This window comes from Pleurodeles waltl, chromosome 5 (genome assembly GCF_031143425.1).
Source record: "Pleurodeles waltl isolate 20211129_DDA chromosome 5, aPleWal1.hap1.20221129, whole genome shotgun sequence".
NCBI lineage: Eukaryota > Metazoa > Chordata > Amphibia > Caudata > Salamandridae > Pleurodeles > Pleurodeles waltl.
Genome location: NC_090444.1, coordinates 262,477,588 through 262,503,625, shown reverse-complemented (window position 1 = coordinate 262,503,625; position 26,038 = coordinate 262,477,588). Strand labels below are relative to the sequence as shown.

Here is a 26,038-nt window from a genome sequence, read left to right as displayed (position 1 = left end):
CATCAGAAAAAGCAATGGCAAAGTAAAAAAGGTATTTAACATCTGTCAAAGACAAGACTCATTGCCTTTGTTAGTACAGGTAACCCATAAAGAATCTACACAGGAAGAAAGTATGCACATCATTTAATTCAATGTCAGTTTGGGCTTATTACGAGTCTGCCAATTAGAAAAGCCGACCACCAGACTCGCAGTGAGGAGACCGCCGTGGACCTTGCGGTCTCTCCACCAGACCCATTACAAGGTTTCCACTGGGCTGACTAGCGGTAACCAAGGCCGGGCAGCCGGCGGGAACCATGTATTACAATGTTCCTGCCAGTCAGTCCGGTGAGAACATAGTAATACGCTAGGGTGTCCCATGGTGGAACCACCAAACTCATAATGAGGACCTAAGTGTTCATTTTAGCCTGTTAGGCTACCTCCAAAAACTTGGCTGGTGTCAGGTAGTCTTTAGGAGGGACAGTCGAGCTTTTCCTTTCAGTTCACCTGTAAATAGGAGGCTCAGAATCTAGGAGTTTTAAATTGAACCACAAAACTCTTCTGCAACATCCATTAGAATTCTCATTTTGGTTTCACTATTGCTTTATTTTTAACAGAGTAAATAATTGTTTTGATACTCAGATGGATGAAACATAATTTCACAGAATCAAAATGAATAAATTACCAAAATGTACTTTACTATAAGCCATCCTATAAAACATAGGGCCTGGTGCACAGATTTGTCTGTGATTTAAAGTGGTACAGTTATACCATAGTTCTTCTTTTGAGGACGAAGGACCTGATTTAGATATTGGCAGGGAGGAATACTACGTCACAAATGTGACAGATATTCTGTCCACAGTATTACGACCCCATAATATCCTTTGTGAGATCATAATATGGCGGATGGGATATCTGTTACGTTTGTGATAGAGTAACCCCTCCACTAAGATCTAAATCAGGCCCTTAGTCAGGAGTATGTTTAAGTAAGCCAGGACTGCAACAAGAGTAGGTCACACCTGCAGACATCTATGAGCTGATTCATAAAAGCATTTCTGAATACAGAAAGAAGTACTATTGGAATCTTGTATGTACTCTCCCATACTCTTGAGAACTACCCCCACAATGTCCAACTTTCTATTAAAAGGGCAAAGAGAACTTAATCCTATGTTATTCTCTTTTTCAATGTTTTGTGGTCAATTCACAAAGGCATGGAAGAGTACAACAAAAGTACTGCAGGAGTAAGACTTACATACTCCAAAATGCTTTTGTGGATACGCCCTGAAATCTTTGCCAAGCTGGCCCATGGTGTTTAGAAGGTCACATGAGAAATATTAAATATCCTGCATGGCATGGAAAATCACTTATTAAAAGAATATAACATATTGAAGCCTAAGAAGATGTTCGACTGACCTCGGAGCTCCGTGCTGCATCGGAGAGCGCATTCCCCACCCGCTGTCGGGGATGCTTCTTTTTCACTAATAATTAGGCCATCCATTATGAACAGTTTAGCCACTCATAAGTATGTTTTTCTTGACAGTGTCAACTACTCCTGTGCACTATGAGAAGAGCGGCAGCCATTTTGGGAGACTTCTATAGGCTTTCTCTTCGTGCTGAGGTAATTTTGTGGTTGCTCCTCTCTTCCTATCACCTTGCCTCTACCAATCTATAGACATTTAATGGCAACCTTATTATTATTTTTGTCTCAGAAATTAGGGGAAATATATCTCAGTATACCTCAGCATCTACATTGTCTCCTGGTTTTTGCCCTCCTTCCCTGGCTGTGCCCTCATTTCAATATATCAGAAGAATTATTATTGACAATTCCTGTATATGGGTACGTCCAGAAAGCTGAAATTGTCTATGAAATCTGCTCTTTCCAAATCTGTGTCTTTGAAGCCTTCAACAGATTGTTCCTTCGAGATGGCAATGCCTGTCCCAAGTGAACCTGTCCATTCTGCTATTCGAAGATCCTCTACATCCCATTCGTCCAATTTGAAACCTTCCGGTATTTCCTCTGTGAAAAAACAGCTTAAGAAGGATCCACCCTCACTGGAGACGCCATCCTCATCTAATTCCCTGGAACTTTTGCTTGAGCAAATCTGTGCATTAAAGCATTTTGTGGAAGAGACCAACAAACCTATTCACCACTTAAATGACAGGTGGTCAATAATGGAGGCTAGATTGTCCTTAATAGAACAGATAGTAAGTGATATCCAAGATGAAGCAAGTAAAATAGTGTCCTTGGAGAAGGAGATTACTCTTCTAAAGCATCACACAGAAGATATGGAAAATAGAAATAGATGCAAAAACCTATGCATTTATGGCCTGCCGGAGGGCCTTGATGGCAGGATCCTATTTATTTTTTCACTATTTTGGCTACCACAGTTTATAGATATGGCTCCAACTACATCTTTAAACATTCAGAGAGCTCAAAGACTGGAGCAACGTCCATCCTCTGCATCTCCTTCAGTCACACCCAGAGGTACTATTATTTTCTTTTTGGAATTTATTGACCTCATGGAGGTACTTCAGGCTGCTAAATCCAAAAACAGTTACTCTGGTCAGGGAAAAATATTTTTATCACCCGGATGTTTCTAACTCCATTTCAGCTTGACGTAAGGAATTTTGGACCTAAGCTCTGCTCATCTAAGCTCCAGATATGGTCTCTTTTACCCCTGCTCTTTCAAGGTGACATATCAGAATAACACACCAGCTAATGAGGATCCTGAGAAGCTAAGGAGGTTTCTCCAATATCTCCCTCAGTTTTATTTCTTTGCATTTTATCCTACTGTTGGATAGCATATTTTGATGATCGTATAATTCAGAGTACTGTCATGGAATGTTAAGAGGTTTACAAATCCAATCAAATACAGAGAGTTATATCTCATCTTGCTAAGTGTAATCCATACTGTGTCCTTATATAGGAAACCCATCTCATAGAAAGTGAGGCTCTAAAACTCAAAAACAGTTTGGGTGGGTTTGTATTCCCATCAGTTATTGAGAAAAATGGAGTTGTCATTCTTTGTAACAGACACCTTGACTCTACTCTTATCGCATGAATCAGACAACAAGGGAAGATGGATTGTGGTTCGCCTTCTTATGAACAAAATTCCAAAAAAAGTATTGAATGTTTATGCTCCTAACAATGTTGGTTTTAACTTTTGGCCTATTGTCGAAAAAATGCCTTAAATTTGATGAATCTTATTTTATTTTAGGAGGAGATTGCAACCAGATTATAGCCCCATTCCTCAATAGATTTATACTAAACAAGATGCATAAACACTTTTGATCTATAATCTCACAAGGAGGTTTACTAGACTCCTGGGGGTTATGCCAGCTTACATCCAGAGACTACACATTTTATTATTCCACACATGGTTTACTCTCCAGACTTGATTACAGTTTTATTTTAGTAAACCACCACAATGGTGGAGATTGAATAACTTTTTTCTTTAATTTCTCTTCTTCCTTTCTTTCATTTTTTCAGATTTTGTTTTTTAGGTTAATGACAGTTCTGAAGTGTCCGTACCCCTCTTGTGGGACACCTTCAAGGCAGTGGATATGTGGTTCACCATAAACTACATTTTCTGGAAAAGAAAGACACAGGATAAAGAGCACAAAGAGTTGCTTTCCTATATCAAGAAGCATCCCAATTTTCTGCCTCTAAGACAGAACATAACCTTAAACAACTATAAGGCAAATTCTAGTTTACTAAGATCTCTGTAGCCTAAGCTTCTTCTACCTTACTTAAGAGAAGCACTAGATTTTATATGGGCAACAACAAAGTAGGGAAGATCTTGGTTAACTATCTAAAGGTAAAGAAACAATATTCTCGTATTGACTCTATATATACTGATGGAGGAAATACTTTATATAGAGATGCTGATATCTTGCAACAATTTAAGGAATTTTATTTTGATCTTTATCTATCAGAACTCATTTCTCAGGAGCCATCTATTAATACTTATTTGCAATCCACCCCAAAACCAGAGGTTAACCAAATCGGTTTCTCTGCTTTAAAAATAGACATCTCCTAGCAAGACGTATTCAGTGCAATGTCTATTCTTAAAAAGGGCAAGTCCCCCCAGTCCAAACAATTTTATTATTGGTTTGTTTACTCCTTTTCCCATGTATTATTACCCAAAATGTTATTGGGTTCTCATTATTTTTCCACTTCTGGTATGCAAACCAGTACATTTCAAGAAGCTACTATTTGCCATATTCCAAAGGAGGGGAAACCCCGCAAGTTTTGTAAAAACTGTTGTTCTATTTCTCTAGTAAGTGTTGATTACAAGATTTTTGCTAATGTATTACACTTCATCTGTTGAAATTACTTTGTTGGCAATAACAGTTGACGCAGAAAAGGCCTTTGATCAAATTAATTGGAATTTCTTGATTCTTCCTCTGAGGTGGCATGGTTGTGGTCCTTATTTCATATTTTTGATTTCTTTACTGTATGCTTCCACTAAACCCTCAGTACTGGTTAATGGACAGACCGCTGCATATTTTACTTTATACTAGGGAGTCTGTCAAGGTTGCTCTTTATCAAAACTATTATTTATTTAGGCACCAGAACCTTTTTTCTCTCATATTCACCATAAATCATCAATTTCCATTTTTTCTTATGGTGATAAGCCATTGAAACTTGCAGCCTATGCGGATGATATACTTTTCTTCATTTCAAATCCAGTTAGCACTGGCTGGGTCTCTGGACATAAAATAAATCCTGATAAGTCTGAGATTCTTCTACTCAACAATTATTGCCTTAAACCTTCCTTTAGATCCTCTGGTTTTCTTTGGAACTCTTCTAAGTTCTTCACTTTATTAACGCGCTTATAAAAACAAATGTAACAATAAGTTTAAGGATAGGTTTAATCTTAATTGTTTAGGTATATTTGTGTACTGCTCCACAGTTTAGGTGTGGAGCGGTGCTACTGTACCTGGACTGTTTGTTTCCCTTCACTCCTCACAATGTGACTGGAGGTGCTGAGTTCCATTTGACCTTCTGGCTTTCTGATCACATCACTCTGACAAGGAAAAACAAACGCCCAATTTAACATGTCATGAGAAGTACTTTCAAAGAAATGACAAATACAGTTATTAGCAATTTGGAGCAGCGTGGAGACGGCATGCAGCACTATATACAACACAATAATAAATACAAAATTAAGTTATCTTCTTATAGATTGTCAAACACTCTTAGCGCTTGATGGTGGTAAAGGAGCACACCTGTGAGGTGGAGCTGCCACGAGGGAAGTGAAAGAAGATAAAGTAACCCAAATTACAAATTAAATTCAACATACAAAACTGATAATTTCCTGCAGACCTATGAGAAAGTAGTAAAAGATAGTTACCTCTTGCAAACATGAAATGTCATATACATATATATATAGTTACATTGCGCAAGGTTACATACATTTTTTAGGCACAGGGACATTAAGTGGTCTGCACAGAATAACAGGATGTTTCGCTGACACCACGTCACAAACCTGACTCCCCAGTTCCATATGTCTGGAATACCTATGAGGAGGCTCACAAGGATAAAAGGGAGAATTCCTCTAATCACCTTATAGTAACAATGCCCAGGCCCTCGACCGAGCTGTATACCAAGAAGGAGGGTAAGGAGGGAGTAGAGCCCGGACAGAAGAAGGAGAAATCAGACTGATAGGGTTACAGGTAAGTAATCTAGATGTTACCTCCTCATTCCCCTTTCTTGTACTTGACCTAACTTATGAGGATATACCCAACCCAAAATGACACCTTTGGAATAGATTATGAGGGCAATGAATGAAAAGGAATGAGTAGAATGCAACACTCAAGTACAATTTAATACAGACTCAAAATAAGAATCATCAACATTAATTTGCAACAGGAGATAAAACAGGGGGGCCAAAATGTATGAAAACTCTGCTCCTCATTCTAGCATATAGCGAGCCACAAAAGTAGATGGAGGAGCATGAATAGTTTCTAAACAGATGTCGGAGAGGGGAACGTGATGCTGCCATGTCTCTTGTGGATTGCCCTTGCACAAGATCAGGGACAGGGGTACCTGAAATGTTACAGGTCACAGATACTGTAGCCTTAATCCACCCACTTACAGTTCTAAAAATGTGAGTTGTTTACTGATGGCTCAAAATTAACAATTTCAATCCAGATGTCCAATCGAGATAATGAGATGCTGCCCTATAAATATATAGGGAATGTCAGGCTTTTTACTCAGGAATCACTGCCTTTGGGTAAATAACAGAAACAATTTCTGCAATTTGATAAAAGTTAGAAGCAATTACAAGAACAAAACATGGGCCAAATTTAGAATCTTTACCTCAGACAAAATGTGAACATAAGGAGCCTGAATATCCAAGGATCCTAATTCTGCTAGCTGTCTAGCAGAGGTTATATCTACAGGATTTATAAATCTAAAAGAGAGATGCTTCACATAAACCTATCTAGAACCTACATAGAACAGTAGTGCAACAAAACTGGAGCCCTCTCCCTGCAAAGAACATGGAGCCCCCCTTGCACTCATGCATGACCTTTAAAGGCCAGGTGCTGTGCTGGGGCTCCCCCCCGGAGCTCAGGGACCCTGCACCACAGGGCTACAGGGGCCTTTGTTGCACCACTGCTCTAAAAGATTCTCAAGAAGCGGACTGCAGAATGGATAAAGCTAAAGGCAGCTCCCAAGAGGGCACTCTTTCTCTAGTGACACAATGAGATAAGGAGACTTGAATTTGATGGCTGAAGGAAATCCACAAGGCTTCTTAAAAATAATTGCTGCCCATTGAACCTTTAAGGAAGCCGGAAATAAACCTGAGGAAAACCCATCCTAAAGAAACTGGAGATCACACTCTCAAGGAATACCCTTTTTCCTTCTACACCATTTTTTAAAAGTAGCCCATTGATGAATGATATGTCCTCCAGGTAAACAACCTGCAAGAGGCTTGAAATGAATGAGCAACTTAAGAGGGCAGACCTTGATATTTTATAGGCCTAGGCAGTCAACAGCCACACTAACGTGCATTCTATTTAGAGAAAGTATTGACAGAGCAGGAAATCTCAACAGAGATAGTGAGACAAAAAAGGATCAACTCTAATGAAGATGCTAATCATTTTCCGACTGGAAATGTGGGTTCAAAGGTGACCAAGAAAATACTAGCACTACACTTTGTCTTCTGCAAGACACTGTGGCCAAAGGTACGTCAAAACATTCATCCCTTAACTTTGTTCACGAGAAATCAAGAGCAGAACCTGGGGAGCAGATATGGTTCTGAGTCTGCGAACTGATCCACCATAGGGATCCAAATGTGTTGCATATTTCCTGAAAAATCTGAGGAGATAGGTAAAGATTCTGAGAGGCACGAAAGATATGACTCAGACAATCCACTCTAGATTTGCTCACCCTTCTTATGTAGTCTGCCAAGAGGGGTAGAACATAACACTATGCCTACAGGTGAGTACTGACTGCCCTCTCTGTCAGAATTCTTCAATGCGTGCCACCTGATGACTGGCATGTGCGTATGTTATGATGAAGTCTGAATTCTGTAAAACTGTCTTCTCCTCAACCTCTCTCTTGAAGACATGAAAGGCTGTCAGAATTCATGAAATTTCCTTCCAACTGGATGTTTAATCCACTGCCTAATGACACCAAATACACTGAGTTCAGGAGCGTATCTTCAGGGGGGGTGTTTGGGATTTTACACCCCTCTAATAATTTAATATTTATTAATTAGTTGGATACGGGAGCAATCAGTCGGGTATGGTAAGATGTATGTTTGATTTTACCTGGGATGTTTAAATACTCACTCAGACAAAAACGACCACACACACGCTTATCTCTGTTTTGAAGGTCTTAAAACATGTTTTTTTTTATTTTTATAACATATTGGGCCTGGTTCTGACTATGGCGGACGGCGGAGGCCGTCCGCCATAGTCCCGCCGCCAAATGACCGCACCGCGGTCAAAAGACCGCGGCGGCCATTCACACATTTCCTCTGGGCCGGCGGGCGCTCTCCAAAAGAGCGCCCGCCGGCCCAGAGGAAATGCCCCTGCAACGAGGACGCCGGCTCAGAATTGAGCCGGCGTAGTTGCAGGGGTGCGACGGGTGCAGTTGCACCCGTCGCGTATTTCAGTGTCTGCAAAGCAGACACTGAAATACTTTTTGGGGCCCTCTTACGGGGGCCCCGCGGCACCCCCTACCGCCATTCTGTTCATGGCGGGTAGGGGGTGTCTGACTCCTCATGGCGGCGGAGCGCGCTCCGCCGCCATGGAGGATTCCCCCGAGCAGCGGAAGTTCAGCCGCGGTCAGAATGCTCGTGGGAGCACCGCCAGCCTGTTGGCGGTGCTCCCGTGGTCGGTGGCCCTGGCGGCCACCGGCCGCCAGGGTCAGAATGACCCCCATTGTGTTTAAGTACCTCTCACAATCTGCATTCCTTTCCCTTTCCACTGTCTCTTATGCCCCCCATCATGTGCTGCTTCCCATAGAATTTTTAACATGATTGGCAGTGTGATTCTGGTAAAAGCTGAAGCTCACCACCCCAGACTTACTGAGTTATTAGGTTCTCAGTGTTACTCCCCAACAAAGGCCTGACACATCCGAGATCAAAATGACTGGAGTCAGGATAGACAGAGGGAGTTCCTTCTCCACGAGAGCAGGAACCAACTACCATAAAGTTCCTGAACAATTTTCCTCAAGACAGGAAATCCTTCTGTGGTAACATTGAAAAGCTGGTTCCCACCAAGGCAGAATGTGGCGAGTAACTGTCCTTAAATGCTTTGGTCTCAAGAGTAAGGAAACAGGCCTTTTGCAGATTCACCCCACTTGTTGCCCCCATTTTAACTACTAGGCACAGGTGTAATAGCTCTGAAATGGCAAAGGTCATGCTGATCAGGACTCAGTCCACGTGCTCAGACCCTTAAAGCAGTATATGTTTGACTGGCCTACACCCAATTGGCATAGCTCAACTTTTGTAAGTCCCTAGTGTATGGTACCAGAGGCCTGTAAGTCGAAGCATCTCTCGTGGACTGCAGCACTAGCTATGCTACTACAAGTATATGTTAAAAGATGTTTCTGAGACTGCCATTGCAGAGTAGTAGGGTAGTTTTAAACTGATAACTCGAATTGGCCATTTAACGTAATGGCAAAGCCTCCCTTTTAACATATATATGTCAACCCTAAGATATGCCTATTGAACCCTAAGGAAAAGTGCTGAATATTGAAAGGTGAAACGTACTTTTACATGTTCCAGCAGTAAAGACCCCAAATTGTCTTTTTTACTGTGCTGTAGGTTAGTAGCCCATTGGTGAATGTAGAGTTACAGGCTTACACATCCGCCCTGCTAATTTCTGACCAGGACTACTAAAGTTGGTGCTGTAAGCTGTCATAAGAATCTGTGCATTAAATTCAATTAGCTGTCCACTGGTTGGCAAAGTGTAACTTTAGAAGTTGCCACTTGAGCTGCCCAAGTGCCCTTTTACGGATGCACACAAGGATTATCCTCACAGGAAGCCTTCTGCCCTCCTGGGGAGACTGTGAATGACTCCCAGTAAAGGGCACAATAAAAGCCTGCATAAGGGGGGGGTGTTACCTCTCCCTGACAGGAATCCACATAGGGGTTGGTCCAAAGGCAATCTTTGAAGGGCAAATGGTAAACACTTACGAGAGGGGCTGCTCTATTTTTAGGCAGAGAGGCTGGCACTGGGGACAGAGAGAGGTAAGCCAGTTGTCAAACCAGTTTTTCAGGGGAGTGTAGCCCCCTTGGTACCCACACCTCTGGGTTGAGGTAATAGCTCTGCACCAGAGAGAGGAGTTCTGCCATGTTGGAAGTGCGCTCAATAGAGCTTTCTGAGACAGCTAAGTGTCACATTTCACAGGAAGTAGTCATCAGGAGGAATGGAACCTGGTAGCCCACTGGCTAGTGACTGCAACCTCCAGTAAGGGTATTTTCTGGGCATTATATAGGCATCCCTGGCACCCCGATCTCATTAGACTGGAGAAGAGAACCGAAGAAGGACTACCCTTGTGCACCAACGGCCAGACGAAGAGAGATTGCGGCGACCGGGGCTGCACCTGGTGGCTAGCAAAGAAAAGGTACTGTGCCTGCTGTGTCCTGCTCATGGAGAAGTCGACTTCTGAGCGAAGCTGTAGCAGGAGACTTCAAATGTCAATTGGCTGACCTCCTGGTTGCAGCACAGAGCCACAACTGCTGAAGAAGTCTACTGCAGTGATAGGTAGCCCCCGTGCAGCATCAGGGACATTGACCCAATGCTCAAGAGTCATTGGAATGCAGCTTGGTCTCCTAGAAGGCAAGTTACTACCAGAAGAAGGGAAACAGTGAAACCGCTGTACCTTGCGACTGATAGCCCTGTGGTAACTGGACATCTGCTAAGCTTGAGAGGACTTAGAAGGATGTCTACCCCTGTGGTCAAGATTGCCTCACCAAGGCCATAGACCAAGGAGTGGCGTTGACCACATAGCATCTTCAGAATCCTGTATCCCTGGCATCAGGACCACTTCACAGAAGTCAATGGCAAAGAGTCACTGATGCTGGAACTAAACTGAAGGCTGCTTTTCTTGGATAGGTAACTGTTTTCGTGGATTTTACTATTTCCCCTGACTGGCTCCCTGCTGGAGTTGGTCACTTACAGTAGCTTTAAGTAACTACAGTGATACTTACCAACATTTTTCCAGAAAAAAGTGTCAAATCATTGAATTTGCCAATATTCGTTCACAGTTAAGTAAAAAGTACGGATTTACTATATCTTGTAAATTCTGAATCTCCAGAATACTCTTGTGGATTTTTTCATTGTGAAAAATTATATGAACATCCACTCTATTTTTCTAAATTGGTGTTGGATTTCTTAAGTGTCTTGCTTATTTCTTCAATTGTTTTGGTGCTGTTTAAATGCTTTAAACATGCTCCTCTTTGTAATCCTAACTGCTCAGAGGCAAGCCCGCCCCTGCCACATCACAGACCACCTGAGAAACCTCCACTGGCTCCCAGTCAACAAGAGAATCACATTCAAACTCCTCACCCACATTCACAAAGCACTGCAGAACACCAGACCAGAATACCTCAACAGACGGCTCTTCTTCTACACCCCGACCCGACATCTCTGCTCCGCCGACCTCGCCCTCGCAACCATCCCGCACGTTCACAGAACTACAAACGGCGGTAGATCATTCTCGCACCTTGCCGCCAAAACGTGGAACACTCTTCCCACCCGCCTGCGCCAGACCAAAGACCTCCTTACCTTCAGGAAACTTCTCAAGACCTGGCTGTTCGAGCAGTAGCAGCACCTCCCCCCTCAATCTTCCCTGCACCCTCCTCAGTGCCTTGAGACCCTCACGGGTGAGTAGTGCGCTTTACAAATTCCTGATTGATTGATTGAGAGGCACAGTGACCCAAAGTTGGGCTACGGCTTTATCATACAAAACCTACTGGTCCTAAAGGGAGTTGGTAGTGTATTACATGGTGAGGACACACAACCATACCACCTCATTTCCTCATACCAAGGAACCACAAATATTGTTGAACCTATACCAACAAACAAAAATAGGGAGACATCACAAGGATATAACAAACAATGTAAGCATTGTCTCTCACAAAATCTCCCTGAATATGCATCCATCTTCTGTCTGATGCACACTTTCAAGAGAAAAGGGACACAATAGATCAAGTACTTGTCCCTGATCTTTTTCTTTTGTCCCTCGGCCCCCATTCCATCTTGCCAATGCTCTGAATATCCTGTTTCCTTAATTTCCTCATACCACTATTTATCCTGCCTTTAATGTGTGTGTTGTTTCTCCATGGCCCAAGGATGTTGAAGGCCTGATTATCTGCTCACTGTTCTCTTGTCATACATTGCTGCTAAGAATTTCTGCGCTGGCTTTTAACTGGATCTTGGGATATGCAAGTGTAATCCTGGTTGTCCTGTTTCTGATTTGTGAACTCTAACCACATGCAAATTCAGATGACTGTGAACTCTTTTTAATAGCAATCCACACTGTATTTCATCAGCATCCTCTGGTGGAGGACACAAGAGGTAAAGCCCACAACTCACCTGATTCAGCCTCTTCAAGAAAGTTTGCACAGTTGTGTTCTCATTACTGACATTATTCATGATACATCTGAGTGGATCCTACTTGCTGACAGTTTTGCACATACGGGTAGACTCAGTTCATGTTTTTTGCTCTTGTCATTTGTGGCCAGGCCTCAAATTATGCAGTTTTTGTTGTGCCTCATCCGTTTTATTGTTTATTTCTCACATTGTTCTTTCACGTTTGGGCTAAACTGACACTACCAATCGATATAATGCAATGCACCACTCCATACACCAACATGCCCCTCAACATACCTCAAACAGCACACATCCTACTACACCATATTGTATACCAGACTACAGCACTATCCACACCCATCACATGGTTCATTTGAGTTCACAAACAGCAATGGACTAGCATGTTGCACAGTGCCAATAGAAACAAAACTATCTCACCTCTACCACATAACATCCCACTCCTACAAAAATAAACATAATCCTTTACTCCATGCTGCAAATGGGCACCATACCATGACATCCTTTTCTAGACACTGTATCCTACCACACACAACACTTCTACACAACAACCACATTACAAAAACCTCCTCAGGTAAGTATACCTGATCCAAAAAAAGTCCACTGACCAGAAGATGCTTTAGACCCTTTTGCACATTCACACGATGCACAAACAACAACTTGGGTTTAAGGAACCAGCAAGGCCAACCCGAAACTGAAAGGACCTCAGATGTGACTGCTCACAAGCTGCATTCTAAAAGATCACACACTGATGCTAGGTGACAGCACACAAGCCTTCCGTCCTTCCCAGAACAAATGTTAACCTTACACAAGCCTGTATTTTGCATTAGTTTGTAAGCTTCCTCTCTCCAGACACCCTCCATTGGGCTGCCCTTAATGTGGCATAAGACAAACACAGGAAAATATTGCCAGTCTGCTTCAAACAAGGTCACATCAGTGCCAGAAGGCTAAGGAATCTATAAATACTGCAACCTCAAAAATACATACAGTTGGGAGCATGGCCTGGTCGAACATTGAGTAGGACGTAGATCATCAAAGCTCCTCTCTCCCGTGGGCCCAAAAGTAACTTCCAGCATGAACACTGGCATGGAAATATCCGTGGCAGCTCTGGGGTGGCTCCAACATGGGACGGCCTCCCCATGAGAGCAGCAGGTGGACTCTCACCCACGATAGAGGACCGCACAGTCCCAGTCTCCGATACACGACGCCATCTTAACTTGACCGGCATAGGAAGGAAGCACGCACAAAGGAAGAGCACAAATGGCTGCTTGTGGCTGCAGGCGCCAGGCCCCATACAGCAGCCCCTCGGCCTGGGACCCCTGCCGGACGAGGCCAGGCACGTCCTGGGAACCTAGATTGGACCCGGGCCCCAAGTGGCGGTGACTCCCTCTTGCAACTGGAGGAGAATTAAGCCCTCCCTTACAGCCTTCTATTGGTGGCTCCGCAGCGCTCCCATCAGAGCACTGAGAACCAGGGAGCGGCCGCTGCTGCCACCTGGACGACTGTGGGCCATGGGCTGGGCAGGCCCCCTGCTGCCAGCAACTGAATGCCCTCCTTTGATCTCCCTCCAAAGATTAGGAGCAGTAATAGACCGGGGCTTGGCCCCCTGCCAGGGCCACAAGCTGTTTCTCTGCCTCTCCAAGAGTCCCTGGCCCCTGAAGCACTTCCCTGGCAGCCTGGAAGGTGATGAGGCCGACAACCAGGACGTTCTCTTCCGTGTGACAGCAGATAAAGGGTTTGCCCTATTTGATTTGAAGGCAGCGCTATGTTGGACCCTAGGGGACCCCTCAGGTGGAACCGGACTCCTTCAGGCTTTAGCCCATGCAACGCGACTAGAAACTGTCTTTTCACCTCCCTTCGCTTCCACCATGCTACTGCACTTACCGCTCAGAATGACTTTGAGACCTGTAGATGGTCCACTGGGGACCCTCTGCATTAACCTGACTTGAAACCTTAGCACCCCGCCTGGGGGGGCTGAACCCCTGACTTGGCCATCTGGCGACGTCTTGCAGGACCTGCGCCTCAGCGGTGGGACTTGATGTCTGCTGCCTACACCGGCTCTGACTGAACTCTAACACAGCCCTGTAGGGCTGGCAGATATCCACCAGGAGATAGGCTCTTTAAAGATGGACTTCAAAAACTGCCTCAAAGACCTCCACAGGGACATAACAGCTGTGGGGGAGAGAAATGATGACACAGCGAGCACAGTAGACTCCCCAACAATGGACCAGAAGGTGCTCTGCAGGTGACTCAACGTGCTGGAAGGACAAAATATCGAACTCCAGGCCAAGCAGTAAGACTTGGACAATAGAGGTCGATGCAATAATCTGTGCATTAGGGGCATCCCTCAAGGGTGGAGGGAGACAATATCATGTCCTTCAACATCCTCACCAGGGTCTACTTATTTCAGGACCAGGAGGAGGTGCTCAAAGTGGCGAGAGGGATGGCAGATCTGTTTGTCCACAGACACTCACTGCAGATATAACAAGCCCTCTCTCCCCTGACCCTGAAGAAGAGGAGAGACTTTAAGCCTGTGATGGAACACCTATGTGCCCAAGGGACCAAACACCAATGGACGCAACCCTTTGGTCGGCTGTTCACTTGGAAAGGAAAACAACGCTTGTTTAGCTCCCTTGCTGAGGAATGGCCATTTCTTGATCTACCGTGGGACCACCCCCAATAGAGATGCTACACCTCCACACACCCAGATGTCTCGTATCCGGTCCATTGATGTGGCAGTAACTGCAATAACAAGGCCACCCAGTCCTCCCAAGCGACAAAGGCTAATCTCATCACTCACCTCATAAAGATGAAGACAGAACCCTCACACTCCTTGGATGAAGCAAATTGACAATAATATCCGGGGACCCGGCTCCAAACTGGAACTGTCACTGACCTATGATGGTTTGCAGCCTTTAGCAGGGCTCATGCTTGCTAACACCTGTGCATTTTATTTTCCTACAACTCTTGCTCAGAGAGCGCACCTGTGCCGATCCTGGCCTCTTACCCCCTACCACTTCTCCACTGAGGGTAACACCTCTACAGGGTTGGGTACTCCCCCTTGATCCTTCATGGAAAGGCTCACTAGGTTGGGCTCTGTTGGCCCATTTTATTTCCCCATCTCCCACACCACCACCCCTCACTCCCTTTTAGGTCTCCAGGTCACCACTACATCTCCCACCTGAAATCAACAGCAAAAGTAGAGCCTCTCATGAGACGACTAGGCACTCCACTCCACATGAGCGGTCTCTTCCACTTCCCTCATGGGTACTGCACATGACTTGAAGCCATTATCTCCTAATGTGCTCAGGCTCAGCTCTCCTAGCAAATGGCAGCAGGTCTGGCGCTACCTTATACAGAAAGACCCAGATATAGGGGGTCATTACGAGTCTCACCAGGGGTTCTTACGAGTCCCACCAATGCTGTGGTCCAAGAACCACATTACAACCCTGGTGGTCGGGCCACCACAGACCCACCAGCTCTGTCAGGATTGGAGATCCCGGCAGCCTGGAGGTGTGGTGGTCCTAATCCACCAGGGCAACGCTGTAAGCAGTGCTGCTCTTGGGATTACGACCCCCTTCTCCACCAGCGGTTTCATGGCGGAACAACTGCCATGAAAATGCATATGGCATGGGCAGTGCAGGGGCCAGCCCCATTGCAATGTTTACCTACAGACCTGGAGGAGCCCTTTTTTATAACTGAGCTGTGCATGGCTCTTAAGAAACTTCCCAAGGGTAATCCCCAGGCCTGTGTGGCCTTACCCCGTCTTTTTATATGGTTTTCTTGCCACAACTAAAAGATCGGCTGCTCAAGCTTTACAACTTTTTCACCTACACTACGGGCCTTACACCCACCATGTCTAATGCAGAAATCACACTTATTCCTAAGCCTGGTAAGGAACCCACACTTTTGTCTTCCTACCACCTGACACCACTCCTGAATACTGATGGCAAAATGTATACCAAAATGCTAGCTACCCGCTTGGAATCCCTCCGACGGGCTTGATAGACCAGGTTGCCTTCATATCTCAAAGACAAGGATCAGATAATGTACAGCACTTAGCTAACCCGATTGAAAAGACCCACAGGCCTACCATCCCTGACCTCCTTCTTTCCCTTAACGCAGAAAAGGCCTTTAATAGGATGAGTTGGCCCTTTCTACAAGCAGTCCTGCGAAAAGTGGGGCTGGTAACTGTCATGATCAGTAGGATCATGGCCTCCTACATGGCACCTACTGCCTCAGTTGGAGTTAGTGGCCAGTTGACTCGCTCCTTCCTACTGTCCAGGGGCACTCTGCAGGGTTGCCCCTTGCCCCCTCTGCTGTTTTCCCTTGCAGTAGAGTCACTTGCCGTCAATCTTCAGATATCAAGGGCATCCCCTTTGGGGAACAAGACCTCCTGTATGGTGATGATCTCCTCAATGCCTTGACGAAGGCTGATACCTCCCTCCCTGCAGTGGTCCATGCTCTCCACACCTATGAGTGGATATCAGGGTACAAGATCAACCTGGCCAGGCAAGCGCTCAGCCTTACACTACCGCCACAACACCTTCAATGCCTACAAGACACTCACCCCCTTCCAATGGTCCTCCTACTCCATCCAATAATTAGGCCTATCACGAATTCTGTAACCATGTAGACATTGGCTAATTGGCAGCACTACCACAGGGCAATACTCGATAGTTTCCGGTGATGGAGGCCACTCTAGGTCTCATACTTGGTCCGTATTAACGTAGTGAAAATTAACATACTTCCCTGACTGCTCTACCTTTTCTAATCGTTACCTACCCTATCCCCACTGATGACATTAAGCAGTTGCAAGGGGACCTCCGCTCCTTTATTTGGAAGGGGAAGCACCCTCGTATCTCCACTGCATTGCTCATGCTTCCAAGAAACCAGGCAGGGCTTGCCTGTCCTAACATTCAGCATTGCTATTGGGCAGCCCACCTCCGCTACATTTCTGAATGAGTTGTGCGCGAGAGCGAAAAACACTGTCTACACATGGATAGGGCTGTTGCCTGCTGCCCACTCTGGGGTCTTGCGTGGCTCCCAAGACAGCCATGCCCTCGTAGTGCCTAAGTAACCACCCTAACATGCACGGTTTTGGAGATATGGGACCAGCTGATGGTGGGGCGGGGTCTGACAACATTGCCATCTCCAAACACCCTCATTGCATGTAACCCTCACTTTTCACCAGTGCTCCCTCAGGACTCTTTTCCAGACTGGGAGAAGGGCAAATGCAGGATCTTACAAGACTTGTTCCGGGGGGGCAGTATTAAATCTTTCGATCAGTGTAAAGCTGAATTCCATCTCACTGAAGCCGCCCACCGTCAAAACTTCCAGCTACGACATTGGGCTCTCCACCCCCTTAACATGCAGGCCGCCACTCGCTCTCTCACCACCTTTGAAACGCTCATCTGAGGGTTCGAGGGTGTCTGCGACCTGGTGTCAAAAACCTATGCAATCCTACAGCGGTCACGTCTCCTACCCTACCACCCCTACCAGTGGAAATGGGCCCCAGATAAACACCCAAGACGTTACCCAAAAACAGTGGGAGCAGCCATGGAGAGACATCCCATAGAAGCATCCTCCAGCAGGAGACTGCATAGAAGATAATGCTCCAGTGGTACCCTACATACCATCTACCCCTTGGCCAATACCACATGCTGGCGCTGTGGAGTGCAGAAAGGCATCCTTAGTAATATTTGGTGGACATGCCCCTCTCTCATTATCTTCTGGAAGGAGATCCCAAGCCATATCAAGGGCCCCTTAGGTTAACCCCTCCCAGTGGACTACCACATGATCACTCCTGGCACACGCCCCATGCTATTAGCAGCAATTTCACACAGAGACTGGTGCCTTGTATGCCACATGACTGGGACTGCCAAACAGCTTATAGCCAGAGCCTGGAAGACCCCCTGCACTTCCCCAACAGTGTCCTGCTTCACACAGCTCTGGCACAACATGGCAATGGAACAGATGACTCACATGCTGCAACTCACAGCTAAAAAGTCCCAGAGTCCATGGGCACCTCTTGTTAACTACATGTCCTGCTTAGAATATTTATGCTTTCAACCTCACAGGCTTCATGCCCTCTATATGTTGGACCTGATGGCATAGGGGAGACCACCCTCCTTCTCCCTGGCGAGGACCCACTCTAAGATCCGCCTCCCCCTACACTTACACCGACATGGACATCCACCGAAGAACCATTATCCTCCCCAGACCCCCGCCAGTTTTCTTCTTTCCCCTGGTTCACACATTCTTATTCATTGTGTTCTTGCACTTCCTGGAAAGGTATACACCTCCACTGGAGCACAGCACTGAGTCCTCTTTGTAGGACCTCACAGCCATACCGTCAGCAACATACAGACACGACAGCTCACTCCTTTGCACTTACATCTAAAGCAGCTCTTATTCCTAACTGCAGATCTACAATATTGTTTTGCTCAATGTGTTGTCAAAGGTATGTGCATGCTTACCAATGTTTAACTCACTAAGAAGCTTAAAGCGATGTAAAATTGCGAACATTTTAATGAACAGATTCAGAGTGGAAAAAAATACGTACAGTTACCATAATGCACACTTGTTTCAGCTTCACAAAAGTATTGAAATCTACAGTTTCCCAATCTGGAAACAAGGGACTGGCTGACTAGGTGATATGGCATTCAGGGGACCGATTCCTGTCTTTCTCCCTCCCACCGCCTCTAAACCTTCCCCACACCCTCCCTCCCTCTCACACCTTTTACAACACCTTAATACCCTGTCACCTTTCCCACAAATTCAATAGAAGCACATTCGGTGGCCTTCTCAAACTGGAAAAGCATTAGCATTGACGTGGATGTGCGATTGTATTGTATTGCATTGTAATAGTATTTATATAGCGCTTACTACCCTTGACAAGGCGTCAAAGCACTTTTTGGCGGGTAGCACGCTACTCCGTAACCCAAAAGGAATTAGTGGTGGATTAGTATAGGGAAATGTGAGTACAGTTTTAGTATTATTAGGAGTTAATTTGGGGTGCGGATATGAGTTTGTTAGTTGGATTGACTGGATTAATGGAGGGGTGGAGGAGGGAAGAATCCAGAAGTGTTAATTGGGAGTTTATGGTAATAAGATTTAGGCTTGGGATGAGTAAAGGGGGGGGGTGGAGGAGGGAAGAGTCTGCGGAAAGGGTTAGGGAGACCATAGTAGCAGGATGAGATAAATGAGGGAGAATTTAGTAAGGGTTGTTTGGGAGATCATGGTAGTAAAGGGAGTTTTGGGTGAGTTAGATGTGGAAGAGGAGGGAAGAGCTTAGGCAGGGTTATTTAGGAGATGAAAGTAGTAGAATGGATTTGGGATGAGTCAGAGTGGGAATGGAGGATAGATTGATAGAGACATGACATATGGTGATGGGTAGACAAAGTGTGATATAAAAGTAAATACAGTGTGATGTTAAATGAGAGCAGGGATTCATAAGTATCTAGTATAACAACGTATCTAGGAGTTATGCAATGACCTATGAACATGTTAAGCACAGAATAACATATATATATATATATACAAACACACACACATACATACACACATGAATACACACACATATGAACACATATATGTACATGCATATACATTTCTAAATGCTGAGTAAATATACATTAGTTAAACAGGTTTAAAGAGTATGGGGGTTATTACAACTTTGGAGGAGGTGTAAATCCGTCCCAAAAGTGACGGTAAAGTGACGTATATACCACCAGCTGTATTACGAGTCCATTATATCCTATGGAACTCGTAATACGGCTGGTGGTATATCCGTCACTTTTGGGATGGATTAACACCTCCTCCAAAGTTGTAATACCCCCTCTGTGTGTAGTTTATTGTTATGACATAGTAGCAATACATATTTTCTAAAGAACTATATATAACTAGAATATGCACATAATCCAATAAAAATATTTAGCAACATCCATAACTATTTGAATATGATGGTTATGAAGGAAAGAGCCAACTCTTGAGTAGTTTTCTGAAGACAAGATAGTTGTCTGTGGCTCTTATAGTTGGGGGTAATTAATTCCATAGCTTGGCTGCTTGAACGGAGAAGGATGTACCACCTATAGTCTTTTTCTTGTATGGTGGTGTTCTAAGGCGGGGTGCCAATCTTGAGCAGAGGTTTCTTTGTTGAATGTATTTGGTTATTTTGTTTCTGATAAAAAGTGGTCCAGTTCCATGTATAGCTTTGTGGGTGATACAAAGCAGCTTGAAGGTGCATCTTCTGGCAACGGGTAACCCGTGTAGTGCTCTCAAGGCAGGGGAGATGTGGGCTTTACATGTAATAGTAGCCTGGCTGCGGAGTTCTGAATACGTTGTAGTTTTTTCATAATAGATAGAGATGATCCATGGTAGAAGCCATTGGCATAATCCAGTTTGGATAGTACAAGCAAGATAGTAGCTTGCACCTTGTGTGGAAATCCGAGGTGGGGGAAGATAATTCATAGAGTTTTCAAGATGATGAAGCTTGTTCGTGCTAATTTGTCCACTTGGGCATTCATAGTTAACTTGGAGTCTATGGTGATTCCAAGGTTTTTAACTTCCTTGGATAATTGAGGAGGTGGTCCAAGATCATCAGGCCAGGCGCACAGTGGGTCATAATTTTTCCAGTCACCACATATGAGTGTTTCTGTTTTAGAGGCATTTAGTTTGAGATGGCTCCAAGCCATCCACTGATCAATCGCTCTGAGGCAACTAAAGATTTCTGAGCTTTCAATGTTTTTGGGGCATTCTAATTTAAGTAGTATTTGTGTGTCATCTGCATAGTTGTAGCATGTGGGATGAAAATCATTGATCAGTTCTGGTAATGATGGTAATCTGATCTAATTCACTGCCCCGCATGAATATAGTGAGCGTGCTATGGATAATTTAGAAGATCAGTGAGCTTCTTAAGTTTGTACATGTGTTTGTGTAAATGATATATATGAAGTATATTATTGTGCAACTCATGGGTGGAAGCTGAGCGTAATATGAAGAGCTTGCAGGAAACACTATTATAGACTCTGCAGTCCAGATTACAAACATTTTACGCTGGGTTTGCACCACAAAAGTGATGCAAACCTGCAAAAAGTTTTTTTTTTTTAAATGTACTCTCCATCGCAAAACTTGTTTTTTTGCACTGGAAAGCTATCCGAAAGTAAAGCAAAGCAGTGCTAAGCACTGCTTTGTGTTACTCTACATCACGGGGGCATTCCTTGGGTGGTACAATGGGATTCCCATGCAACCGCCCATGGTTTTTTATACAAAACCCTATCTACTAACAATAGTAGAGTTATGCACCACAAAATACCACTACTTTGAGACAGGCAATAAAAGGAGAAATGCTGTTATTTCTCCTACGTTTCCCACTTTGCATGTATCCTGCATTGTGCAGCACACATTCCAACGTGGGAAAAGTTTTAAAGTTGGTCAATGTATACATTTTTTGTATAGAATGGGTACCCTTCTAGGATAAAATCTATGCAACACTCAAGCGGACACCCTTGCACTATGGTGGAAAAGTGTGTGTGTGGTGCTTGGCTGTCCGATTGTGTACCATCACTGGGGAGAACAGGATAGTGCTATATCTCTGTAGATATGGAGATTGCCTGCTCTCTCCTTGTCACCCAGTGCAGCGCTGCAACTTTGGGTGCGCACTGCATTCAGTGACAAGCGCCAATAATGTGAATATCTCTGACACATGATTAATAATTATTTCCTGTAGTGAGGTCAGTTTTATGTATCCTTTGCGCGTTAGCTTCAGGCTTTAGGCCTTTGTGCACTTTGCCCTGGATGTATTTTATTCCTTTGCTCGCAGCATAGAGCCTCTGTGCACTTTGCTCTAAATGCTTTTTATTCGGCTTCGTACTGTTATTTTTCAAATAACCAGTTCTACGGTCTTGTTTTATTATTTATATCACACTGTTTAGCCTACTTCAGCACTGGAGTCCTCAATAACACATTCTTGTTCACTCTGTGCTTTAGTCAAGGATACAGTCTGGTACATTGCCGATAGACGTGGTAGGAGTTTAGTCTTTGGCATTCTTGCGTAGGGACATTTTGTGATCACACTGACATGTTCGTTATAAAAACACTTCCTTGTCCCAATACACGCAAGAGGGAGATTCCGACCAGGGAACCACAACTAGACGCTGACTGCCTCGTTGCAGATGCTGAACCAGATCACAGGCCTTTGCTCAGGTATGAGGGGTTATGGCTTCCCAGGGAATCTGAAAGGCAAGTTAGAAGCTTAACATGCTGTGCTCGAAATAGAACTAGCTGAGAGAGAGTAGAAATTATTAACACCATGATAGCGTTATTCTTATGTTTCACTCTCCTCGTGACTATTTCAATCCTATTGTGTTGTATGGTTCTGGTTATTGCGGCTCACGCCTTAATATCTAAAATGCAGTTGTTTTATTAAAACAATCTATAAAACTCAAACTGCCTTTGTCATTTGTATATGAGATCATACTGTAAATGAGAGAGCTGGTTTGGATATGAGCGACCACGACTTCCCTGAGAAGTTCTAAGATGTCATGCGCTCGGCTGCCAAATCATCCCTTCCCCTTGGGAGAGATGAGGCACTGCTAGTTAGCCGTAGCAAAACCGGATTTAGGGTGACAGAGGCGGTCATTCTGACCGCGCCGCCCGCCATGCGGTCACCGCCATTTGGCCGCTCCGCGGTCAAAATGCCGCGGAGGCCATTCTGGCTTTCCCGCTGGGCCGGCGGGCGCCCGCCGGCCCAGCGGGAAAGGCCCTGCAACATAGAAGCCGGCAGTTGCACCCTTCGCGATTTTCACTGTCTGCTAAGCAGACAGTGAAAATCATGCTGGGGCCCTGTTAGGGGGCTCCTGCACTGCCCATGCCAGTGGCATGGCCAGTGGCATGGGCAGTGCAGGGGCCCCCAGGGGCCCCACTACACCCGTTCCCGCCATCCTGTTCCTGGCGGTAAAAACCGCCAGAAACAGGGTGGCAGGAAGGGGGTCGGAATCTCCATGGCGGCGCTGCTTGCAGCACCGCCATGGAGATTCAGCCCAGACAGGGGAAATCCGGCGGGAAACCGCCGGATCCCCTTTTCTGACCGCGGCAATGGGCAGGGAAGCACCGCCAGCCTGTTGGCGGTGCTTCCGTGGTCATCCACCCTGACCCCCAGAGGTCCCTCCAAGTGGGTCAGACTCAGTCCCCCACACCATGAACGATCCTGCTACCTAGAAATCCAGTAGTCTCATTTAGGATAATGAGAGCCCACGCGACATGGCGCCGCCAACGATTGGTCTGGCTCTAATTTTCAGGTCCGGCTGACTCTCTCGGTCTCATATATATATATTGACTCCTCGGTTCCGTATACGGAGACGTCCGTGGCACTGAGGACTTCCGCCACCGCAATATTGGTAGATCCTATTAATAGCGGTTGGTAGTTCAAGCTTGAACTTTGAAAGGAAAACCCCGATATTGGTGTGCCTTCTCTGCCCTAGTGCTGTTTTTATAATGGGAAATCCTCAAGTAGTGAACATAGCGCTTAATATGCGCCATCCGCTCACGGGACATCTGATAGCACATGGTCTCACGAACCAGGGGGGTCCGGTCACGTTTGTGGTGGACGCCCATGCAGCTTATAGAACAGAGCTTTTTTATTCTTGGGTTGTATTTCCAGCAGTTGATGGGGGTACAAACACTTTTCACGAATACACTCTTGCTAATGTCCCTGGTCAATACAGGGCATATGCATATTTAGAGATACCTCTATCATATCAAGAACATAATAATTGGCTTGATGGCGCCCTACCCCACACTATAGCACCTGTTAGGTTAGGTCCACTGAGTAACGATGGTCCTACCTGGCCTTTATTGGCTACCTATACATCACATCCTGCGGTTGCTCAATTGGCGGTGGCTGAAGTTCGTCGCTTATATACGGGATTAACGGCTACATATAGACGTTTGGTTCAATTTGTGATGCAGACACTTAACACAAACCCAGCGCGTGCTGCTCCGGCGCAACAACATGCAGTGGTTCCGGGGGTAAATCTGGCCACTGTACACTCAGTTATGGGTAAAGTCCCAGCAAAGCGGGAGGAAACTCAATTTTGGCTGGCGCAAAAAATTAATACGTTGGAAGCAGTATTTCCCCATACGGGACATCAGGATAAACATAGAATATTGACGATGTGTTTGCCGTATGGAATGGTTCCTACTGTGGACCATTGTAATACTTGGGGCACGGTGTTTGCCGCGCTCTACACTACAGCACACGGTACACCAACATTGGCTAATCTACCGGAAGTGCTGAAACAAATTCAGGATGAATATGGAGCTGCCCCAGCCTTAGATTTAGGGATGCAGCTGATGGGCAATTTTGCTGCGGTTTCTTCTATGATTTTGAGTAATCTCAAAGGGAGGCAGTAGCACTAGCGGTGCGTATGCATCTTCGAGACGTCCCGCAAGGTAACCAGAAGCGGGAACTGCCGAGAATAATAGCAGGAACATATTCGAGTATCGGTCGTGATAGCCTTGGGGCTAGACCGCAGAAACCCCAGTTACAGGGTAAGAATAGTAAAGATACTACTAAACAACAGCAACCTGAGGGTACTAAAAAGCGCTGGGAGAAAAAACAACAGACACCTAAAAAGGATAGGGTGCAATCTCCGCAACCGGAGACCCCGCAGAATAGGTATGATCTCAGGAATAGGGATAATTTGAAGACGCCTGATAGATATCAATATACTGATACGCGCCAATCTTGTTACTTTCAGGAATCCTTGGAAAAGAGAATTGAGAGAGGTGGGCGATCAGAGTGGAGAACAGAGTACGTGAAACCGAGACAGGAGTCACTACGCTCAACAGAGGTTTCTGTCAAACAAGAAGAGAAACCGATCCAACAGAAACAACAATTTAAAAAGAAGAAAGTGGCAGCAGTCTCAATTAGACATGCCACTCAAGAAGAGAGTTCTCTTGAAGAACAAGACATGGGCGTTGGCACTGTTAGACAGCGTGGCAGAGGTCACAATAGTTCGCCGGAATCTTCAAGAGCATCTGGAGGTGAAAGCAACTGATGACTTTATACAAGTCGAAACAGCAGATATGCGTGTCTCTGATCCCGATAGAGTTTATACAGTAACTTTACAATTAGAAGGGGACATTGAGCGCACTATAAAAGCCATCTTTTGGGACCGTGTGGTCAAATTGTATGACGTTCTGCTGGCCGAACAGGATTGGCCTCATGACTTTGTTCGTGACTGTCCAGTTGGGGAGGAGGTTATTACACCTTCATTCTCACCACTTGTTCCGGGAGAACTTGCAGAGTCCTATAGTAAAACATGGGCCCTGGCACAGGCTCCCGCCCTATATAGAAATAATGTGGGGTGGGATAGAAATTCACCTTATCATGTAATTCCGATAAAGGGCGAACCTCAGCCGCAACCTCAATATCCTATAAAATTTGAGGCAAGGGCATCGGTAAGGAAAATACTTACACAATTGGAGTACCAGGGAGTAATTGAATCCTGTGTCTCGCCAATGAATAATCCTTTGTTTCCAGTTGCTAAACCGGACCATTCATATAGGATAGTGGTGGATTATAGACATTTAAATGGACATATACGCACATATGCAATACAAAATTCTCACAGCGCAGCGTTCAAGGATAATATTGTGCATAAGAAATACAAAACAACATTAGATATCTCGAATGGATTCTTCTGCCAAAATATAGCGCCTGAAAGTAGTTGTCGTCTGCCTCAGGGGTATAAAAATAGCCCAGGACTATTTTCGGCTCGTATTACAGAGATTCTGCACGAGTTGGACCCTGAAGCATTATCATATGTTGATGATATATATCTGACAGACGATGAGTTACTGCAACATTTAAGGCGCGTAGCGCGCATTGTTGTGGGATTTGCTGATATCGGCTACAAATTTAATTTTAAGAAATCAAGAATTGCCTTCCTCAGCATCATTTTCCTGGGATATGAGTTGTCGA

At 45.0% G+C, this 26,038-nt stretch overlaps 1 protein-coding gene across 2 annotated transcripts in view; it reads right to left on the bottom strand.

Moving 5' to 3' along the window:
• PLEKHH2 (pleckstrin homology, MyTH4 and FERM domain containing H2) overlaps positions 1–26,038 on the bottom strand; it is an 812,518-nt gene that overhangs the window by 266,065 nt on the left and 520,415 nt on the right. For both annotated transcript variants that reach the window (XM_069233993.1, XM_069233994.1), the window contains one exon: positions 4,920–5,006. In XM_069233993.1, coding sequence (XP_069090094.1) covers positions 4,920–5,006 — 87 coding nt within the window. The remainder of the gene's footprint in view (positions 1–4,919; positions 5,007–26,038) is intronic.